The following is a 22,133-nucleotide window of genomic DNA, read 5'->3' as shown; positions in this document are numbered from 1 at the left end:
GTGATTTGGAATATGTATCAAAAGTTTTTAAAAATGTGCATACCATTTTATTCAGTTGATATGTGATACGATTTTTTCTTTTTTAGTGTTGAAAATCAGTTTTTGATGCATACTAAATTGATCATCACTTTTTTGCTTTTCTTACTGCCTACAGTAGGGCAGTAGTGTATCCTTTAGCTTGTTGCTTAATTAACAGCCAATAAACCAGTCATTCAGCTAGTATTCTTGTCAGCTAGTCAGCACTTATTTGTAGATTTGGCAGAGTTAATTATTCCATACACAAAATATTATACCATTGGTTCTTTTATAAAAATCCCATAGAGCATTTATACTTTATTTTTAAACAATTGAAATAGTTTTTTTATATTCTATATACATATATTTTTTTCTGACAAAAATGGGATATATGTAATATATGCTGTTTTATAAACTGCTTTTAAATTTTATTTTAATTTTTACTTATTGTTGCTGTCTTACCATGTCAATAAATACAGGTCTGTGCTCATCATTTTTAGTAACTATATAATACTGTATCATGTGGTTGTACAATAATTTATTTAACCAACCTCTTATTGGTAGACTTTTAGGTTGTTTCCCATTTTTCGTTATAAACAATGTTACACTAATATTTTGGTTATGCATTGTATACTTTGTGTACATTGTGTGTTTATTTTCTTAGAATAAATTATAGAATAGATTCTGGGTCAAATTGTGCACAATTTAAAGACTTTTAATATAAGTAAGCGTTTTTTTTTAAGTACCAAGTAGTTTACATCCCCACTAATAGTATTTGAAAATGTTGAAATGTTGAAAATGTTCTTTTCCCCATGCCCTTTCCAATACTGTGTTCTATTATTATTATTTTTGCTCATCTAATTGGCAGAAGTGTTATCTCTTATTTGTATTTTTATTATTCGTAAAGGTGAATATATTTTCATGTATTTGTTGGCTGTTATATTTCTTTTGTAAATTTTTGTCCTTTGCCCATTTTTCTACTAAAGTCTTATTCTTTATTTGCTCTTATTTTTAAATTCATTTTATACATATATATAAGTATACCTTACTCTTTTTAATTATTCTATTTTAGGATAGCATTTCTCAAGACGTGACTTATGGAGCACTTGTAACCTGAGGTAATCTTTAGAATGCGTGTTATCTTCCAGGATTTGGATTTGTTAGACCTGTAGGGGATCCATGAATCTGCTACTCTTTAAAATTAGAGAGCCACTGTCTTTGGGGAAATGAAAATTCTCTAAGATCTTTACTCTGTCTGTTTTCTTTTTGTCTCACTGCATTCCACTGTTTTCCCCGCCTTCTTTTATTAATCACAAACTACAGTCTTGCTTGTATTAAGATTATTGCCCCTCCACAGATTAACATAATAGATTTTACAAAAGCGTTTTGATATATGGTAATTTAGATGTCATAGTACATAAGGAAACACTTTTGTAAGAAGGCCGAAAGCTTCACTTGCAAGTGAAGCAAAAGGAATAATTGAGAGGAAATAGTTAAAATAGATGGAGTAGGCAAAAGTGAAAGGGGGTGTTTCATCTCGTTTAAAAAACCCTATGAGGTACTGCTCAGTTTCTTCCCCAAGTTTTATGTGGTAGTTTTCTGTGAAACATAAATTTGAAACCCATATTTATAACCCATAAAAATAGATTAGTCAAAATGAAATTTTTGAAATTCTTGGTATTATTATATACATATTCAATAGGGAATGATGTTCCCTTTAATTCTTTTGGTTCCAAGCCGATGAACGTGCTGCATAAGCAATAAACTACAAAGACTGAACTTACATGGATGTTTTAATACTATAATCAAATAGAGCTTTCAGTATTAATATTAGTTTTCTGTAGCTAGAGCTCAACATTTCTGGGGCCAACCTGAAGGAGAAAAAAAAAAAAAAAAGCAGGCCAAGAAGCTGTTGCAGAAATCTCTGATGTATACAGTGTAGCGAGATTTAGGATTTTTGAACAGGGATTGCTCATAACCTTAGTGTTCCCAATTCTAGAGGCCACAGACTTTCCTTTTCCTTTCCACCACTCAAGACCATCTACTAGAGAGAGAAATTGGAAAGATTCATCCATAGTTTTACTTTCTCCAAATATTTTCTGCCTAGTAGCTGAAGCTTGGGATGTAGAGGTCCCAGTCACTGATAGTCAATGTACAAAGGATAGTTTCTTTCCCTTCTTAACGCAAAGTAGTTCCAGGTCTCAAGGTTTAAGTTTCATGGGTGCTAGTATTTGAGTTGTGTTATTAACCTTGTGGCTGGAATTTTTTCTTTTTTTAAAAATTTTTTGGCTGCTGGCTGGTAGAAGGATTGGACCCCGCACCTTGGTATTATCAGTACCAACTTCCTATCAACTGAGCTAACTGGCCAGCATGGTCTCTGAAAATTTCTGAACCTGAATTTCTTACCTTTCCCCAACCTAGGCTCCCCACAACAAAAACAAGAATATCTAATGCATATGAAATAAAAGCAAATTTAACATCATTACTAAGCCACATTGAAATATGATAGCTCATAATATGCTTTTTTTCTACCAGACTTGCTTTCCATTCTACCCACATCCTCCCAACCCCTCTTGAGAATCACATGTATTTTTGCCCCTGGAAAGGTAGGGGCAAATCAGAGATTATAAATCTCAATGGAAACGTTTACTGGGAATCATTCCTATTCTTGCTGTGACTTTTTAGGGATGATTTCTATTCTGTGTGCAGCGTGGCTATGTGTGATAGTCATTTGTTGGTTAAATGCTTCTAATTCCAAGGCTACATCTGTGGTATTAAATTTTTCTGCTGTCTAAAAAGTTGATAGAATGTTGGGAAGGTTTTCTACTTTTGAGACTTTCTATTTGTCAGTTTAGTATTGGTTGGTAGAAATAACATTTTTTTCTTTGTTTTCTAAATAGTCCTTTATAAATTACAATTACAGTCATGGACCACATAAGATGTTTCAGTCAGTGTTGGGACAGCACAGATGATGCATATACACATATATGGGATTGCGTATACAACAGTGGTCCCGTAAGATTATAACGAAGCTGAAAAATTCTTATTGCCTAGTGACATCATAGCACAACATATTACACATATAGCCTAGGTGTGTAGTGGGTTACACCATCTAGGTTTGTGTAAGTACACTCTGTGATGTTCATACAACGCTAAAATCACCTAGCAATGCATTACTCAGAATTTATCCTCTTCATTAGATAGAGATAGCATTTTTATCAACTGTAATTCGGTAATAAAAATACTTGATATTTCGTACTGCTTTATCATTTACAAAGTACTTTTGCACACATTATCTCATAATTCACTCATACATCATCCCCATGAAAGAGGTGGTATTGGAATCACTTTCAGGAAGAAAAATTCTGGGTTCAGAGAAGTGAAATGTTTACATTTACACAGTAAGAACCTTGAATCAATATCTTTTGATTTATTTTTCAGACCTCTTGCACAGATGCCTTCTGCCAAATCAGTTAATGTAAAAATGTACCATTAATGATTAAAAATACATAATAAAATTTAAATTCCGTAATTTAGGTTATAAGCACAACAAATATCATTTAAACTTTAAGACAACAGGAAAAAAAAAAAAAAGTTCAAAATGGCATCAATTATACCTTGTGACTAATGAAAAATTACCATCATGGAGAAATTAAACCATGTGTTATATAAGCAATTGAGGGCAGAAAATTAAATTTTCCTTTAAATGCTGTTTAAGGATTGTTTCAGTATATGTATAGCATAAAGGATAAAATAGAGAAACCATATTATATCTTTATGAAGTACCCATATGTTTTTATCTATTAGGTGAATACATATCTCTCATCCAAGATTTTGATATCAAGTCTGCAATGTTTTGAGAGGAAATGACTAATCTTTTTCCATTTTTTAAATAATACTTTTCAGATATTTCAATCGAAGGAAGAAATAACTCTTCTCCTAAGATGGAATCTGTGGTTTGGGAATGTGGTTGATCAACTTGATATGTTGGCCAAATGTGCCCTATGTAATAAAATGAAAAGAAGAGACAAGATGATGTCATTTTCCTTTATTGTGAAACCAAAAACAAATGCCTTTTGTGAGACCAAGCTAACAAACCTTTGACCGTGCAAAGACTACTTAACTGTGTGAAGAACTTAACAGTAAGATGCAGAAGAAGTGCTTTCAAGCTGAGACCTGCAGGTGTATAAAGGTCTAAAATACGTACATATTGAGTAGGCCTGATCATCCCAATCTCATACAGATACAGGAAGGATGGCTATGAGGTTGATCGTCTTCTATCTTTGGCCCTTGACTATGTTTGTGGGGCATGTAGGTGGGCACAGTTTGTTTTCTTGTGAACCTATTACCTTGAGGATGTGCCAGGATTTGCCTTATAATACTACCTTCATGCCTAATCTTCTGAATCATTACGACCAACAGACAGCAGCTTTAGCAATGGAGGTAAGAATTGATCTATTCTTTGACATATCTTAGAAAATGACTGTCATATTGCCCTGTCAACCAGTCCAGTGAAAGTGTTTGATAAACAACAGGAAAAGGAAATGCTATTTTTAACTATATCTTGTACATTTAAAAATTTGTATATTTTGGTTCAAACTCTAATAGGTTGAAGAATTCATGTTTGGTAAATGTTACCTGACTTATTTTTTTAGACATTATACTTTTATAAAAAAATTTGAAAACTGGAACATGGGAGCTAATAGCCATTCAGAAGTTCAAAATTCTCCAAATTATGATACTGTTATATCTCTATTATTTGGCTGATAAAAAACTTTAAAGAGCAGAATATAATATTATTCATAATTTAGTCATTAACCATTGAATATAATGTGATTTTTTAAAAAACGAGTTATTTTGTTCCACCTTTAGGTTTATATATTTGAATTTTCTTAAATACTTAAAATGATTTCCTGGTCATACTGTGTTCACATCAATTTAAGAATAACTCTCAAGCAATGAAAATTTTTTATGTGAATTATTTGCTTGACCTCTCAGAGTTGTGTGAAAATTTGTAGCCTTATTTGAATTTTTTTAATGGTAATTCTTCAGGCACTTCTTAGTGATTTCACTTTAGAACCTGTGACAAATTAATGGATGTAGTTGATAATAGGTTTAAATAAATGTGCATGTGTGTCTATTTGTAATGGTTTTAGAATTGGGGACAAGGATATATTTACCAGATAAGAACTGGGAGGCAGTAAGCAGTGGTGGTAGGGAGCATAGACTTTCAGGTTGGACAGATCTGGGTTTGAATTCTAGCTCCACCACTTTCTAGCTGTATTACTTTGGCCAAGTTATATGAACTTTCTCACCATAGTTTCTTTGCTTGTAAAATAGAGCTAATAATAATTACGCAGGCTTTTGTAAAGTACAAAATGAAATACATATATAAAGTAATTGACACATAGTAAGTATTCTGTAATGATAGTTTTTATCATATGTCTATAATCTTATATTAATGTGGCTACATACTATAACTTAGAATGTTTTGTGCTTTAGTCTTTAATGTACTTTTATAGTGCTTTCGTCAAATGGAAGCCTACATGTTTTGGAATTCTTCATTTTATAGTAAAACTCAAAAGTTTATAACTTAAAGGTAGACGAATATAATTCTGTCTGGGAAAATTTGTAGAATGATTATTATTCATAGATTTTGAAATGTGGGGGGCATCACATATATTCCAAATATTTGAAAATGCTACAGAGATTGAACAAAAAACATTTTCTGTTCTTCTTCTGACTACACAAGGTCTAACTGGTAAAGACAGATTTTATAGACTGGCAGATTAAGATATATGAAAAGGGGTATTGGTTTAATACAATAAACTGGTTCCAGGCATGGTGGTCTTTGCTATATATTAAAGCTATTGATTTTCTCACCAAAAAGAATTGAATTAGAAATACTTTTATTTCTGGTAGCATCGTAAGTCATAACTCCTTTGGAAAGCAAATAGGGTAGTAAGAAGCAAGTCCTAAAGATGTTTGTACTGACTTGAGTTCAACTTTGGGTTCTGCCATGTAGTAGGTTTAAGACTTTGGACAAGTTACTTAACATTCCTGATCCTTCTTCATTTGTGATAAGGCAATAATAACAAAAATATCTTAATAGGATTAAATGAGAGATTTATAAAATAGCTAGCACAATGCGTGCTACACTGTAGGTGATCCACAAATGTTAATTGTATTCCAAATCCCATTTAAAAATTTTCTAGGGGGAAGTACTAGAAGGGTGATGTGTTTGCTACAAATGAGCTTGCATCCCTAGTTGTAGGTTCATGGGGCATTCATAATGATGGCATGGTAAGCTATCTCTGTCCTCTTCTCAAATATGCCCAGGTAATGTAGATATGTTATTGGCAATGGGGTTATACCTCTGTTTGAATTTCAGACATTCTAGAGAGAGCACCTAAGTGCATAATAGTTTCTAAGAGAAAGCTCTACTGATTTGAAGTAATGTTGGGATAGTTGCTTAATACATAGTTGTCATATCAGGACAGTGATGGCCCTGATAGAAAGAATCATCAGACACAGTTTGAGAGTATAAAGTTCCTGTAATAGCAAAGAGCATGGAGACTCAGCAGACAACACAACATTCTCAGAGCTGCTGATGAATAGCCACTTCTATCCAGGAACTTTGGATACGTGTCTGCCAGCTTTTACCAGGAGCAAGTAATTGGAGCAGTTTTTTAGTGTTTGCTGTGAGACTAGATGAACCGAAAGACAATTTCCTAGGTGTAGCATCTTTCAGCAGACCCAGGCTTTAAGCCTGCCTAGGGTCATTCCTGTACTGATGTTTAGTGAGTCCAGATGAGTGCCTGGAACAGAATGGAATATGGGCAGTAAGCTAGAGGTGCTAACAATGAGAGAGAGTACAGAATCTGGGTTATTTTAAATTTAATTATTTGCAGTCAACAAGTTGGATGTTCTCACATTGTGTATAGAGGCTTCCTAGTCTGTACTTTCATTGAAATTGGGACATGTCTAAATAAATGGGATGAGTCAATCCATTCAGTTGGAAAAGAAAAAAGGTCCTTGCTAATGTGTTTATTTCTCTATCCCTACCTTCCAAAACATGCACATCTGTACATAAACACACACAGTGAATTTTTCTAAGTTGTTAACTTGATGTTTCTCTTTTTTCCCTGAGCATCAGTGGCTTTCAATGGGAAAAAATTTTTTCTCATTTCTGAGTTTCCAAACCATTTTGAGCTGTCCAGATTGCTAAGTAAATTTTGGGAACTGTCCAGCATGAAGCAGTATCAAGAAATAGTCAGAACTGTCTTTACTGAGCCACATGTTTTCAGGTATTTATGACTCAGTGGTAATAAAAGAGATCTGGGATGAATACTGAATAATTAAACCAAATTGGATAGGAAGGAACAGGTTAGTGAAGAAGCACTAGAGTAGGGATAGACAGACTTGTATTCTGCCACTAACTGATTTTGTGACCTCTTTCTGTTGACTTGCTCTAGGAAGTGAATTTTCCCCTGTCCGTTTTACAGTGTTATTATGTAAGATCAAACCAGATAAGTGGCATTTATATTAAAGAACTTTGCTTTGTGAATTCAGAGCATTATTCTCTGTTGTCTGTCACCCTGTTCTTTAATTTCAGTTAGTGTGTGGAATGAGCAATCTTTAATCTCTTTGGGAAGTTGATTGTTTGTCTAGTCTTTTTTTTTTTTTTTTTTTTAAAGGAACTAGGCCTCTATAGGATAATCAGAGGGAAAACTCCTGGGATGGTTTGTGTTTGCCTCCATTTCCTATTTTCCTTTATCATTCTCATTAAAGTTTTCCTTTTATATAAGGTTTTCTTAGAATGGGAGCATAGGAAGCTGGCAGTGGGATAGATCCTAGTAGGAATGCTGAGCCTAAAGACCCAAACATCCTTGGTTTCTTTTATGGTTCATTAAGAACAAAGTATGTTTGAACCAGTCCTCCAGTTATCCAAACTCAAATTTTTAAAAAAAAAAAACTTTTTAGTAAGGAACTTTTCAGATAGAATAATATAATAAACACCATGTACCTATCATCTAGCTTCAAAAAAATTACCCATTCATAATTTTGTTTCATTATGACCACATGCCCAGCTATCTTAATTTGACATAAATCCCAAATATCAAAATTTTGTCCATAAATATTTCAGCATACATCTCTAAAAAGTAAGATCTCTTTAAAAACATATAAACACAATACCATTAACATTTCCTCAATGTTATCAAGTACCCAATTAATGTTCAAATTACTCTTGAGTAATTTTCTCACAATTTTTTTATATTGGCTTTTTCAAATCCAGGTTCATACATTGCATTAAATTGATATGTCTGGTAAGTCTCTTTAAATCTATAGATTTTCCTTCTCTTTTCTTTTATTAGGGGTCTGCAAAATGTTAATATTCTAATTCTATCATTCTTTCTTCATTTCTCAGCTAAAATACTTAATAAACAGAAACTTTCTCTCATCAGCTATTGGGTTACTCTTTTGTACTGTTTATATAAGAAAGGATAAATACTTGTTCAGTCCCCTTGGTTTACTAGTTTTTAGAATGACTTGATTCCAAAGCATCCTCCAGAGGTGACCAATATGATTTGTTGTTGTTGTTGTTTTTAGGTATCATTATGAACTCATGGATTTTTAACATATTTGATGTGTTTTTCATCTCCTGCACTTTTTATTCCTATTGGGGCTCAAAATGTTCCATGTGTGGTAGTGGGAACTTCTTCATCGTAGCTCCTGAGTGTTTTTGACATCACCCTAATGGTCTTTAATAGTGTTCTTGATTTTTGGTATGATCCAAGCTCATTTTATAAAATTCGGCTTCAAATCTTGAGTCATCAGTTTCTCTAGGGAGCACTCGTTCCTTTTAGTTGGAAATGATACTTTGAGGCCACTATCTGGGTGCTAGCAGATGGTGCCAAGCAGATAGACTGACTAGGTCAGTCATTTTTAGGCCTTTTCATGGAAATACTAGGAAATACTATTTTCTTTTAAAGAGAAGGCATTTCATTCTTTTATTTTGAAAAGTGTACAAATAAAACAGTGTACATTCAGAGAAGTCTAGTTTCTATCCTTCTTACCTCTATCCTGTTCTTTCCTTTCCCCTAAAAATAGCCATTTAAAAAGGCTTTGTTTATCTTTGCATTAAAAAATTGTAAATATAAATGTAATCTTTGTATAAAACATTTATATACTCATCTATATATGTTTTTTTTGTCTTTTTTTTTTTTTTTTTTTTTGGCGGGATCGAACCCTGGACCTTGCTGTTATCAGCATCATGTTTTGTCTTTTTTTTTTTTTTTTGATATGGTATTATACTGTTTTTTCCTTCTGCCTTGCTTTTTTTTTATTTAACAGTATATCTTGGATATTGCATAGTAGCATTTATAGATATTCCTCATTTAAAAAATTTTTTAAATTGTGATAAATATACATAAAATAAACTTACAGTTTCATCTCCAGAATTTTATTTTCTAAAGTCAAAAATCTATAACCATGAATCAGAAGCTCCCCATTCTCTCCTCCCCCTAGTTCCTGGTAACCACCATTTACTCTATCTCTGAATTTGGCTACTCTAGGTACTTATCATAAGTGGAATCATACAGTATTTGTCCTTTTGTGACTGGCTTATTTCACTTAGCATGATGTCTTCAAGGTTCATCTGTGTTGTCCCATGTGTCAGAATTTCCTTCTTACCCAAAAGTGGAATTGCTGGATCGTATGGTAATTCTATGCTTAATTTTTTGAGGAACTGCCATACTCTTTTTCATAGTGGTTGCACCACTTTACAGTCCCACCAGCAATACACACGAGTTCCAGTTTCTCCATATTCTCACCAACATTTGCTATTTGTAATTTTTTTGATAATACCTATCATAATGGGTGTGAAGTAGTCCTCATTTTTTTTATAGCTACATTTTATTCTGTTGGGTTACATATATGATGTTTATTCATTTAATCCCTATCGATGGACTTTTAGGTTGTTTCAGGCTTTTGCTGCTACAAGTAGTGCTGCATATTGTTTTATATTTTTATTCTTGTATTTTTGGGATAGATTCCTAGGAGTACGAATGTATGTGTTACTTTCCTTGATATTGCCAAACATCTCTATATGGCTTATCCCATTTTGCATTCCCACTAGCATTGCATGAGAGTACCTGTTTATTCACAGCTTTGTCAATAGAATATGTTGTCTCTTTTTTTGTATGTTTTAAACCTGTTGGTTAGGTGGAAAATGGTGATCTTTATACCTACTTTATGGAGACAGAAACTCCTTTATAATTGTTGATAAATTGGGGTTCATTACGTACTCTTGGTAAGAGTAGAAATTTGGAAGTAGAGCATTTCAAGCCCTAGTTTTGCTGTCTCCTGTGTGACAGTGTGAAAGTTCCAATCTCCTTGTGCCATCATGAGAATGGGATTGGTTTTAAGGATCAAATGATGTATGTGAAAATTGCTTTTTAAAAGGTCAGAGCCAATCCTTGCCCAGAGGATCAAATCCAAAGCATGATAGACGTTCACAAATCGTCTCTTTCTTATTTTTCTACACTAATTACTCTTCAGAAACTCTGTTCATTGCAATTGTACAGAACAATTTAGCCTTCTTTGAACCTACCAAGTCTTTGCAAATGCTGTCTCTGCCTGGGGGAGCTTTCCAGTATCCCCTTTGGTAATCTTAGTTTTCAAGGCCGGATTTTGATTTCTTTCCTTGTGAAACCTGGGATGCCGAGAAGTTAGTCTCTCTCTCCTCAGTACTTACTGATATGTTTTATATGTACTTCTCTTCTAATGTGTACATTGTTATGTTGGAATTGTTTACATTTTTATTCCTCCTTCTAGAATTTTAACTCCTTGAAAGCAGAGTTTGTCCTTATTCATCTTTGTATGCCTGGCACCTAACACAGAGCCTCACATATAGTAACTGCTAAATATGTGTTTGGATTAATTAATGAGCATTATAACTGTAAATCTCATAGTGGTGGTGGTAGTCATGGTTATGGTTAGGTGCTATACATAAGCACTTAATCTCCTAGGTGTTATAAATAGTAGTGTGTTCGGTGGGGATGGTGATGATAATCCCAATACCAGGGATACCTGTGAACACTAGTTTCTTACTTTACTTTTTTTTTTTTTGTCAAAGTGACTTGAAACTTTATTATACATTTGCATTCATATGTGGCATAATTAAGCAAAGGAATAAAGCAACACAACTTTCCTATCTCTAGGTCTTTCATGTTCCTTCTGCCTGAATACCCCCATCTTTGTCAAAATTCTGTTATACTAGATACATTGTTAAGTTAAAAAAAAAAAAGGGTGTAAGATAACAAAACATTATGTATGATATTTTCCTGATTTTGTTGAAAAAAATACATATATACTTATGCTTGTCATGCGGAGTAAGTGATCAGGTAGGATTTTCACCAAGGCCAGCAGTGGTTGTTCCTGAATTAGCAAAGTTTGTGTTTTCTGTGTTCTTCATTTAATGTTTGTACTTTCTGATTTTTCTGTAAAAAACACATTGTGCTTTTAAAATAGCAAAATCAGTAATCTTTATTTTTAAAAATCTCAGCCGTCCTTTTTTTTTTTTTCCCAGCTCCCAGTGCAGAGCCTAAGTCTAAGTGTTTTTAAGTATATTTTGATTGAATGACTACAACATAAGAAAGAACTTGACACAAAAAAAGGCATAAAGTGTGAAGGGGATTCAAAGAGACAAGGATCATATGTGGAGGGGGTCAGGGAAGGCTTCAATTTGCAGATGGTATCTGAATGAACCTTGAAAGACAGATAGTTTTTTGTTTTGTTTTTTAAAGAGAATGGTATAATGTACCCCCATGTAACAACAATTATTAACATCTTGTGGATAGGCTTTTTAGAAAATGAAATTTCTTTTATTATATTTATTGTTAGAATTCAAAGTTTTTATCTTTTGAATACATGAATTATCCAGAAGATTTACTTTCCTTATTATCTTTTGTTTAGGTTAATTTTAATAATAAGGTGGTTTTCCCTAAACTCACAACAATCTAGTTAAGTGGCTTGAGAAGCCTATTGTGTGACCAGGAAGCCAGCCAGGAATTAAGGAACTTCAGAAAAATGTAGTGGAGAATTAAGTCATTCATTGCATTTAGTCATTTCTGAGTCTAGAAAAAGAGCAGCTTTTGGAATTTTTAATTGATTTTCTTCTGTGACAAATCACTTCAAAGTAATATATTAAAATACTTCTTTTAAATTAAATTATTAAATGTAGTGGAATTTGGTTTGTGAAGTTTTATCTTTTGAGATGAATCATAATTCAGAACTGTCCATAATATTGGAAATATTAGAAGTTCACTTCCTAAACAAAAGTCAGATTTTATAGACTGCTCTGGAAACTCCACTTTGACTTATGAAGGTAAATATGCTCCTGTGATAATGGCAAATTTCTGCACACTAACTCAACTAAAGGACAATGGGAAAGTATTTAATATGCTATCATGGGACATTTTTAAAAATTAAGATTTGAAAAAGAAAGGAAATCTGGGATTAAAAGTGTTTTTGAAACCTAGAAGTGTTTCTTTTTTTTCTTAGTAAAAAATAATTGTTAAAGTTTTGGAACTTTTCTCATTAGAAATTTTATTGTTACTGTAAATGTTTTTTAAAGATTTTATTTTTAATCACTTAAAATTATTCTAAAAAGTTGTTTTTGAATAATTTCTCATTCTCATTTGGATTTGAACTAGCTATGAATACCGTTTTTGAATTTTCAAGACTATTCCACATTTGGTTTTATATTTAGTGAATTTAGTCATAATGTTTCCCAATGCAGTAGGATACAGTTTCTGTGGTTACGAGACCCTTTGTAGAATGACAAAGATTGGAATTCTGATTCTCATGAGTCAAATTTTGGCCTTTGACTCTGTCCCCTTTCACACCCCTCACTGAGCTTGTGTTGTTGCTGTGCTTGAAGGCTTGTCAGCTCGTAGGTTCCTATGGTAACAGGAATGGAAATTTGAAAGAAGAAAGAGAATGGGAGTACAAAGGCTTGGTTGATTTGAATTTGAACAAAGAATGGAAGGTTCCATGTAGTGCACCTTTATTGTAGAAACCAGAAATTTAATTTTAGAAAAGTTACTTTTCAGTTTGTAAACTTCCTCTACCCTGGTCTTCATTTAGTGAACGAAAGTATTAGTTCAAAATTCAGTCAGCTAAATTTCCTTTTTTCTACTTCATAGAGCTTTAATAGTATTCCTGTTATATACTCTCAACTTTTCAGTATTCATACTACCTCATTTAATTTTGATTTTGCTGAAGTTAAAAATCGTTAAGATTAAAATCAAGGCAATTTACTTATTTGAAAAGTATTAATATTTTTACTTGTTTTTATATAACAGCTTTATTGAGGTATTATGTGTATACAATAAACCAGCCATTTAAAGTGTTCAGTTTGATGAGTTTTGATGGATCCCATGCAACCATCAACATAATCAATATATAAAACATTTCCCTCACTTCAAAAGCTTCCTTGAGTCCTTTTGCAGTCCACCCTGCCTCTACTCCCTGCTCCAAGCAACCACCGATCTGCTTTCTATTGTTATGTATTGGTTTTCATTTTCTAGAGTTTTATATAAGTGGAATCACACAGTATCTACCTTTTTATGTCTTGTTTCTTTTACCCAGCATAATGATTTTGAGATTCATTCATGTTTTGTTTTGCTTTTTTATAATGTCATTCCAGTTGACTTTCTCAGTTGGCAGTTGAGAGCAGGGAATTTAGTAGGGTTCCTAATGCCCACCGAATAGGCCTTCTACAGCTCTATTAACTTGCAAGTGTTTCCTAATCTCCTTTAAGAATGCCAAGGTTTGACTCCAGGGTCTGTCTTGGTAGCTTTGTGATCTTGGACAAGTTACTTAGCTTTCTGTGTCTTTTTTTTTTTTTTTTTTTTTATATATATTATAAAACGGGATTAATAATAGTACCTATCTTATGGGATTGTTATGAGGGTTAAATAAGATAATGTTTGTAAGGAACTTAGAACAGTGCCTGGCCTATGGTAAGTGTAAAGAAGTGCTAGCTGAGATATTGCATTAGGTGCTTAGAGCTAGTAGGTGGCAGAAGCATATAAACTTGTAGCTTTAGGCTCAGTGCAAGCAGCACAAAATAGTCATTCAAAATTCAAAATTTTGCATTCAGAATTCAAAATTTTGTAATTCAAATTAATTACAAAATTAATTTATGATGGGGCTCACAGATGGAGGTTTTGTTAACATTTTAACATAACAATATTTGATTGTTTGGTATTTTATGTATTGCTAAGTACCAAGAAAGTTTGAGACTTCCATAAGGTATACATGTGCATGTGTGTATGATGAATGTACATGTATCAGCATGTGAATGTGATACATTTTTTAACTTGTAATTTAAAAATAATTATAGACTCAAAGGAAGTTGCAAAAATAGTACAGAGAGATTCTGTGTAACTTTTACGTATTTTTTCCTCAATCTTACTATCTTAGGTTAAATAAAAATTATAGGAGGCCATTTTTTTGGACTAAGTTCCTGCTCTAGGCTCCCAAAAAAACAGACAAAATCAAAATGGAGTCACCCCTGCTAAGTTCCATTTCACTTTTGTTATTGTCTCACCTTGTGAGAAATCAGGAGAAAGAGATAGCAGCTAACTTCCTGAATAGGCCGATTTAAATCTTCAGTAGATACGGTAATGAAGTTCCCTCTGCTTTAATCCTTACAGGAAAGAGATCGGCTGAAGTAAACTGATGTTAACTAATCAGTTATTTTTCTATTGTTATTTCTACCTGTACCCACCTTAGAAGGAAAGTAACTCTGAAATGACCAGTCTGCTTTTTGTTCCTTGTTTCTGCTTTCTTCAGATCTTTTTCTGTCTATAATATCCAACTCTTTTGCTCAGCTCATTGGACCATTTATTTTATTTTATGGAATGCCATGTTGCCCAATTCTAGAATTGTAGTAAAGCTAATTGATATCTTTAACTATGTTCGTTGCAGTTTTGTCCTTTGACATTTTTGTAACTATAATGTAATATTACAACCAGGAAATTAACATGGGTTCAATCTATAAACCTTATACAAGGGGACTTGAAAAAGTTCGTGGAAAAAGGGAATTCAAAAATGAAAATAAAAATATAAACTGGATTTCTCAACATAAGCTCCAGCAAATTCAAGACACTTTTATAAGTAATGATACCACCCATTTAGTCCATCCCTAAAGAACTGAGGGTCCTGGGAATTTAACCAAATCAATGCAGTCTTTTTTACATTATTAGCTGAACAAAAATTGGTGCCCTTTATGGATTTTTTAATATTAGGAAACAAAAAGAAGTCACAAGGAGCCAAATCAGGACTGTAAAGTGGATGCCTAATTTTTTACCATTCCAACTCTCACAAAATTGCCCTTGTTTGATGAGAGGAATGAGCAGGAACTTTGTTTTGGTGGAGAAGGACTCTGGTAAAGCTTTCGTGGGCATTTTTCTTCTAAAGCTTTGACTAGCTTTCTCAAAACACTTTCCTAATAAACATGTTACATTCTTTAGCCCTCTAGAAAGTCAACAAGCAAAATGCCTTGAGCATCCCAAAAAACTGTCACCAGGACTGTCACCAGGACCTTTGCTGTTGACCAGTCCACTTTGGCTTTGGCTGGATCACTTCCACCTCTTGGTAGCCATTGCTTTGTCTTCAGAATCATACTGGTAAAGCCATGCTTTCTCTCCTGTTACAGTTCTTTGAAGAAATGCTTCAGGATCTTGATCCCTCTTGTTTAAATTTCCATTGAAAGCTTTGCTTTTCTCTGCAGCTGACGTGGGCGCAAGTTTTGGTATCCATCAAGCAGAAAGTTTGCTAAGCTGTAATTTTTTAGTCAGAATTGTGTAAGCTGAACCAGTGGAGATGTCTATAGTGTTGGCTGTTGTTTCTGCTGTTGTTGGTTAATTTTTTCCTCACCAATTGATGTGGATGGTCTGCCGCTGTGGGCTTCATCTTCAACATTGTGCAGTCCCTTCTTAAAACATGTTATCCATTTGTAAAGTGCTGGTTTGTTTGGGGCATCGTCCCCATAAGCTTTTTGTAAAGCATCAGTGATTTCACCATTCTTCCATCTAAGCTTCACCGTAAATTTGACGCTTATTCTTGCATCAATTTTATCAGAATTCATGTTGCTCTGATAGGGGCTCTTTTTCAAACTGATATCTTATTCTTCTTAGTGCCTCAAACTAGATTCTGTTCAGGCGTGTTATAACAACAACTTAGTATGAGTTCATTTTGGTGGAAAAAAATTTTGCAGTTCATGCATCGTTTTTTCATAGTATGCATTTTCCATGAACTTCTTGAAGACCCCTTGTATTTCAGCAGTTTTTACATGCCCTTATTTGTATATATGTAGTTATACATGAGAGTGTCCATATGTGTATAGTCCTCACAGTTTTATCATGTAGCTGCCACTATAGTCAACATACAGAACTGTTTCTTTTTTGGGGGGTGAGGTGGAGAGGGCTGGTTGGTACAGAATCTGAACCCTTGACCTTAGTATTATAACACCACGCTGTAACCAACAAAGCTAACCAGCCAGTCCCAAGAACTGTTCTATCACCACCAAGGAACACTCTTGTGCTTCCTCTCTTCCTCTTCACCTTTGTCAATCCCAGGCAACCACTAATCTGTTCTCCATCTCTGTAATTTTGTCATTTAGAGAATGTTATATCCATGGAATCATGTAATATGTAGTCTTTTGAGACTGGCTTTTTTTCATTTAGTGTAATGACCTGGAGATCCATCCATGTTATTGCGTGTATCAATAATCACTGCTTTCAATTGCTGAGTAGTAGTCTATTTTACAGACATGCCATAGTTTGTTTAACCACTCACCCACTGAAGGACATTCAGGTTTTTTCCAGCTCTTTGCTATTACAAATAAAGCTGCTATGAACATTTGTGTACAGGTTTCTGTGCCCACGTAAGTTTTCATTTCACTGAAATAAATGCCCAGGAGTGTGATGACTGGATCACATAGTAAGCGTGTTTGGGTTTTTAAGAAAACTAAACTATTTTTCTTAGTGGTCATACCATTTTACATTCCCACCAGCAGTGTATGAGATACCTACTTTCCCTACATTCATAATATGACAGTAATACCAAATGGTATTATTAATGGTGCAATAATATCACCATTTGGTATTATTGTCACTGTTTCTTATTCCAGCTGTTCTGATATGTATGTAGTGATATCTCATGTGGTTTTAATTTGTATTTCCCTAATGGTAATGATATTGAACATCTTTTCTTGTGCTTGTTATCCATATATCCTCTTGGGCAAAATGCATATTCATGTCTTTTGCTCATTTTCCATTTGGATTTTTTGTTTTTTACTTTTGAGTCTTGAGAATTATTTATATATTCCAGATACAAATTGTTTGTCAGATATGTGGTTTGCAAATAGTTTATCCCAGTTTGTAGCCTTTTAATAGCGTCTTTAGAAATTTTCACTTTTAATGAAGCCTAGTTTACCAGTCTTTTTCTTTTATGGATTTATGCTTTTGGTGTCATTTCTAAGAACTCTTCACCTAGCTCTAGACATGGAAGATTTTCTCATATGTTATTTTAATTTTTATAGTTTTATGTTTTACATTGAAATCCATAATCAATTTTGAGTTAATTTTTGTGTAAGATATGGTTCTTTTTTTTTTTTTTTTGCCTGTGAATATCCACTACCTCCAGCACCGTTTGTTTGAAACAGTATCCTTTCACCATTAAGTTGCTTTTGCTCCTTTTTGAAAAATCAGTTGGTGGTACTTGTGTGGGTTTATTTGTAGGTTCTCTATGCTGTTCTATTGATCTTTGTTTCTTTCTACCAACAGTACCATAGTCTTGATTATTATAGCTATTTAGTTAAGTCTTTAAATTGGATAGCATTATTGTTCCTGCTTTATTCTTTTTCAAAATTATTTCAGCTGTCTACTCCCTTTGCTTCATCGTATACATTTCAGAATAAGCTTGTCTTTATCTGCTAGCAGTCATGCTAGGTTTTGGTAGAAATTTCATTAAATATAGTGATTGTTTGGGGGAGAATTGAATCTTTGCATAGAGTCTTCCAGTCTATGAACAGTGTTGTTTATGGATTGAATTGCATCCCCCCCAAATTCATTATACGTTGAAGTCCTAACCTCTAGTACCTCAGAATGCAACTTTATTTAGAAATAGGGTCATTCCTGGGCCAGCCCATGCTCACTTGGGAGAGTGTGGTGCTAATAATACCAAGGCCACGGGTTTGGATCCCTATATAGGGATGGCTGGTTAGCTCACTTCAGAGAGCGTGGTGCTGACACCACCAAGTCAAGGGTTAAGATCCCCTTACCAGTCATCTTTTTTTTTTTTTTTTTTAAAGAAAGAAATAGGGTCATTACAGATGTAATTAGGAGTAGGGAGGGGCACCTAATTCAGTATAACTGGTATCCTTATAAAAGGGAAATTTGGACACAGAGACAGACACTGTTTAAGCCACTCTGTTTGTGGTACTTTGTTATGTCAGCCCTAGCATACTGATACAATATCCTCTCCATTTATTTAGATCTTCCTTGATTTATTTCATCTTCATTTTATAATTTTCAGCACACAAATCCTATACGTGTTTTGTTGGATTTATACCCAAGTGTTTTATTTTATAGTGATTACAAATGTATTGTTTTAATTTTAGTTTCCATGTCTTTATTGTATATAGAAATGCAGTACTATGTAGAAATACTATATATAAATATACATGTATATTTTTATGTTTATCTTGTATCCTGCAATCTTATTAGTTCTAAGAGTTTGTTGTTCATTTCCCATGTGATTTTCTCCGTTGACAGTAATGTCATCTACAAATAGGGATGGTTTTATTTCTCTCTTTCCAATCTTTGTGCCTGTTTTTTTCCTCTTTTCTTGCTTTATTGCACTGGTAGGACTTTCAGTATTTCATTGAGTAAGAGTGGTAAGAGCAGGTATTCTTGGCTTGTTTGCAGTCTTAGGGGTTAAGCATCCAATGTTTCACCATTAAATATGATGTTAGCTGTAGGTTTTTTGGTAGGTGTTATCAAGTTAAGAAAGTTACCCTCTGTTTCTAGTTTGCTGAACGGTTTAAAATCACAAATACTTTTTTCTGCATTATTTGATATGATCATATGATTTTTCTCTGCTAGCCTGTTGATTTGGTGGGTTGCATCGATTGATTTTTGAATATTGAATCAGCTTTGAATTTCTAGAATAAACCTTACTAGGTTGTGGTATGTAATTCTTTTAATATATTCCTAAATTTGATTTGCTATTATTTTGTTAAGGACTTTTATATTTATGTATGAGAGATTTTGGTCTGTAGTTTTTCTTTTTTGTACTTTTTCTGGTTTTAATATTAAGTAATTCTTACTTCATGTAATTAGTTGGGATGTGTTCCCTCATTTGTTATTTTCTGGAAGAGATTTCTTGTAACACTAGTTGGTGTTAGTTCGTTTTTACATGTTTGGTTAGAATTGACCAATGAAACAATTTGGCCTGGATATTTCTTTTTCAGGAAGTTTTTAACCACAAATTCAATTTCTTTAATAATTACAGGACTATTGAGATTATCAGTTTCATCTTGGATGAGTTTCAGTAGTTTGTGGCTTTTGAGGAATGGTCCACTTCATCTAAGTTGTCTAGTTATGTGCATAGAATTGTTTGTAATATTCCCTTATTGTCTCTTTAATGTTGTGGAGCTTCTAGTGACGTCTTTTCTTTTATTTTCTATATTGGTAATTTGTGTTTCTCCATTTTTTTTTTTTTATCAGTGTTGCTAGAGGCTTATCAATTTTATTGATAGTTTCAAAGAACCGGCTCTTGATTTGAGTGATTTTTCTCTATTGCTTTTCTGTTTTTGATTTTACTGTTTTCTCCACTCTATTATTTACTTTGCTTGGTTTTGGTTTATTTTGCTCTTTTTGCTGTTGTGAATAATGCTGCTCTGCTCTGAACGTTCATGTACAAGTTTTTATTTAAACATCAGATATTTCCTTCCATTATGTGGGATGTCTGTTCACTCTTTTGATAGAGTCCTTCAGTAACACACAAGCTTTTAATTTTGATGAGGTCCAGTTTATCTATTTGTTCCTTTCTGCATGTGCTTTTGGTGCCATATCTAAAAATCCACTGCCAAATCCAAGATCATAAAGATTTACCCTTACATTTTCTTCTATGAGTTTTATAAATTACGGTCTTATATTAAGGTCTTTGATCCATTTTGAGTTATTTTTTCTAAATGGTGTATTGTAAGGGTCAACTTTATTATTTTCATGTGGATATCCAGTTGTCCCAGTCCCATTTGTTTAAGAGATTGTTTTCCCAATTGAACAGTCTTGTTATCATTGAAGATCAATTGACCATACACGTGAGGGTTTATTTCTGGACTCCCAGTTTTATTCCATTGATCTGTATGTCTGTCCTTATGCCAGTACCTCACTGTTCTGATTACTATGGCTTTGTGGTAAATTTCGAAATCAGAGTGACTACTTCAACTTTGTTCTTTTTCAAGAGTGTTTTCAAGGCTGTTCAGAGTCTCTTGCAATTCCATATGAATTTTAGGATCAGCTTTTCCATTTCTGCAAAAAACAAAAAGGCCATTGGGATTTTTGAAGGGATTGCATTGAATCTGTAGATCACTTTTGGAAGTATTGCCATCTTAGCAATGTTAAGCCTTCCATCTGTGAATATAGGATGTCTCTCCATTTATTTAGGTCTTTGGTTTCTTTCAACAATATTTTGTAGTTTTCTGTCTTGTATCACATTGGTTAATTTTATTCATAAGTATTTTCTATTTTTGATACTGTTATAAATGGAATTGTTTTTATAATTTCCTTTTCTGTTGGTGAATTAAAAAATTTTTTTTAATATGTTTTTTTCTAGAATATAGAAATATAGTTAATTTTTTTTTCTGTATTGGCTTTGTATCCAGCGACTCTAGTACTTTTATTTATTCCAAGGACTTATAGATTATTTTAGATTTTCTTCGTAACAATTATATTTTCTCAGTCTGGTCCAGTCAGGAAATAGAACCACTCAGTCATTTAAACAAGGGAAGTGTAATATACAGATTTATTAAACTATCATAGGAGAATAATGATGATAGGAGAATAACTACACTATATACAGAGAGCTCTAAAGCTTCCTCTAGAGCTGAGAGACAAACTTGGAAGGGGCCCTCCAACTCAAGGTACAGACCTTATTGTAGAAAGTATGGTTATAGCTCACAGAATGGCAGAGTTCAGTGTGTTGTTGTCTGGTCCAGAGCTACTCCACTGTTGCCAGGCAAGCAATTTTTCTTTCTTACATGTTGGGGTTTGTTATAAAAATTATACTGACTTCTTATGATGAGTTGGGAAAAGTTGTGTAATCACTATAACTTCTTAAAATGTTTGGTAAAATGTTACCAGTGAAGATATTTTGGTTTGGAGTTTCTTTTTGGTACAGTTTCTAATAAGGTGTTCAATTTCTTTATAGATAGAAGATTAGATTTTCTAATTTTTTCTTTTATGAGTTTTGGTAAATTGTGGGGTTTTTTTCCAAGCAATTTATTCATTTCATCCTAATGTCAGTTCTGTTATTTATAGTATCATTTTATTTTTCTAGTGATGTTCCCTCCTTCATTCCTGATATTGGTGGTAGTTTTTTGTTTGTTTTTTGTTTTTTTTCTTTTATTTATTATTGCCTTTCTTCTGCTTTCTGCAAGTTTGGCCATTCTTTTTCTAGTTTCTTGAGATGGAAGCTTAGAAGACTGAATTTTTTTCCCAGGCTTCTTTTCTTATTCTTTTTTTGTGTGTGTGTGTGTGGCTGGTGAGTACAGGGATCTGAACCTGTGACCTTGGTGTCATAAGGCTGTGGTCTAAACAACTGAGCTAACTGGCCAGCCCCTCTTATTTTCTGATATATTCATGTCAGGTTATAAATTTCTTTTCAGTACAGCTTTTGATGGTATTTTGTCATCTTTAATATTTAATTCTACATACGGAGTGTGTATATATACACACACACACATTTAATTATAATTTCATATATATATAAAATTTAAATTTTATTTGTTATTTCTTTGTTAATTATGGACTATTTAGAAG

At 33.3% G+C, this 22,133-nt stretch overlaps 1 protein-coding gene across 4 annotated transcripts in view; it reads left to right on the top strand.

Moving 5' to 3' along the window:
- The window catches only part of FZD3 (frizzled class receptor 3), an 82,374-nt gene that overhangs the window by 4,128 nt on the left and 56,113 nt on the right, over positions 1-22,133 (top strand). For 3 of the 4 annotated variants that reach the window (XM_063086335.1, XM_063086334.1, XM_063086337.1), the window contains exons 2-3: positions 1,088-1,133; positions 3,922-4,458. In XM_063086335.1, coding sequence (XP_062942405.1) covers positions 4,270-4,458 — 189 coding nt within the window. In that variant the 5' untranslated portion in view covers positions 1,088-1,133; positions 3,922-4,269. The remainder of the gene's footprint in view (positions 1-1,087; positions 1,134-3,921; positions 4,459-22,133) is intronic. The other variant, XM_063086336.1, reaches the window with a different exon arrangement.

The sequence above is a fragment of the Cynocephalus volans genome, chromosome 2 (assembly GCF_027409185.1).
Source record: "Cynocephalus volans isolate mCynVol1 chromosome 2, mCynVol1.pri, whole genome shotgun sequence".
NCBI classification, from domain to species: domain Eukaryota; kingdom Metazoa; phylum Chordata; class Mammalia; order Dermoptera; family Cynocephalidae; genus Cynocephalus; species Cynocephalus volans.
This window is presented reverse-complemented; position numbering and strand designations above follow the sequence as displayed.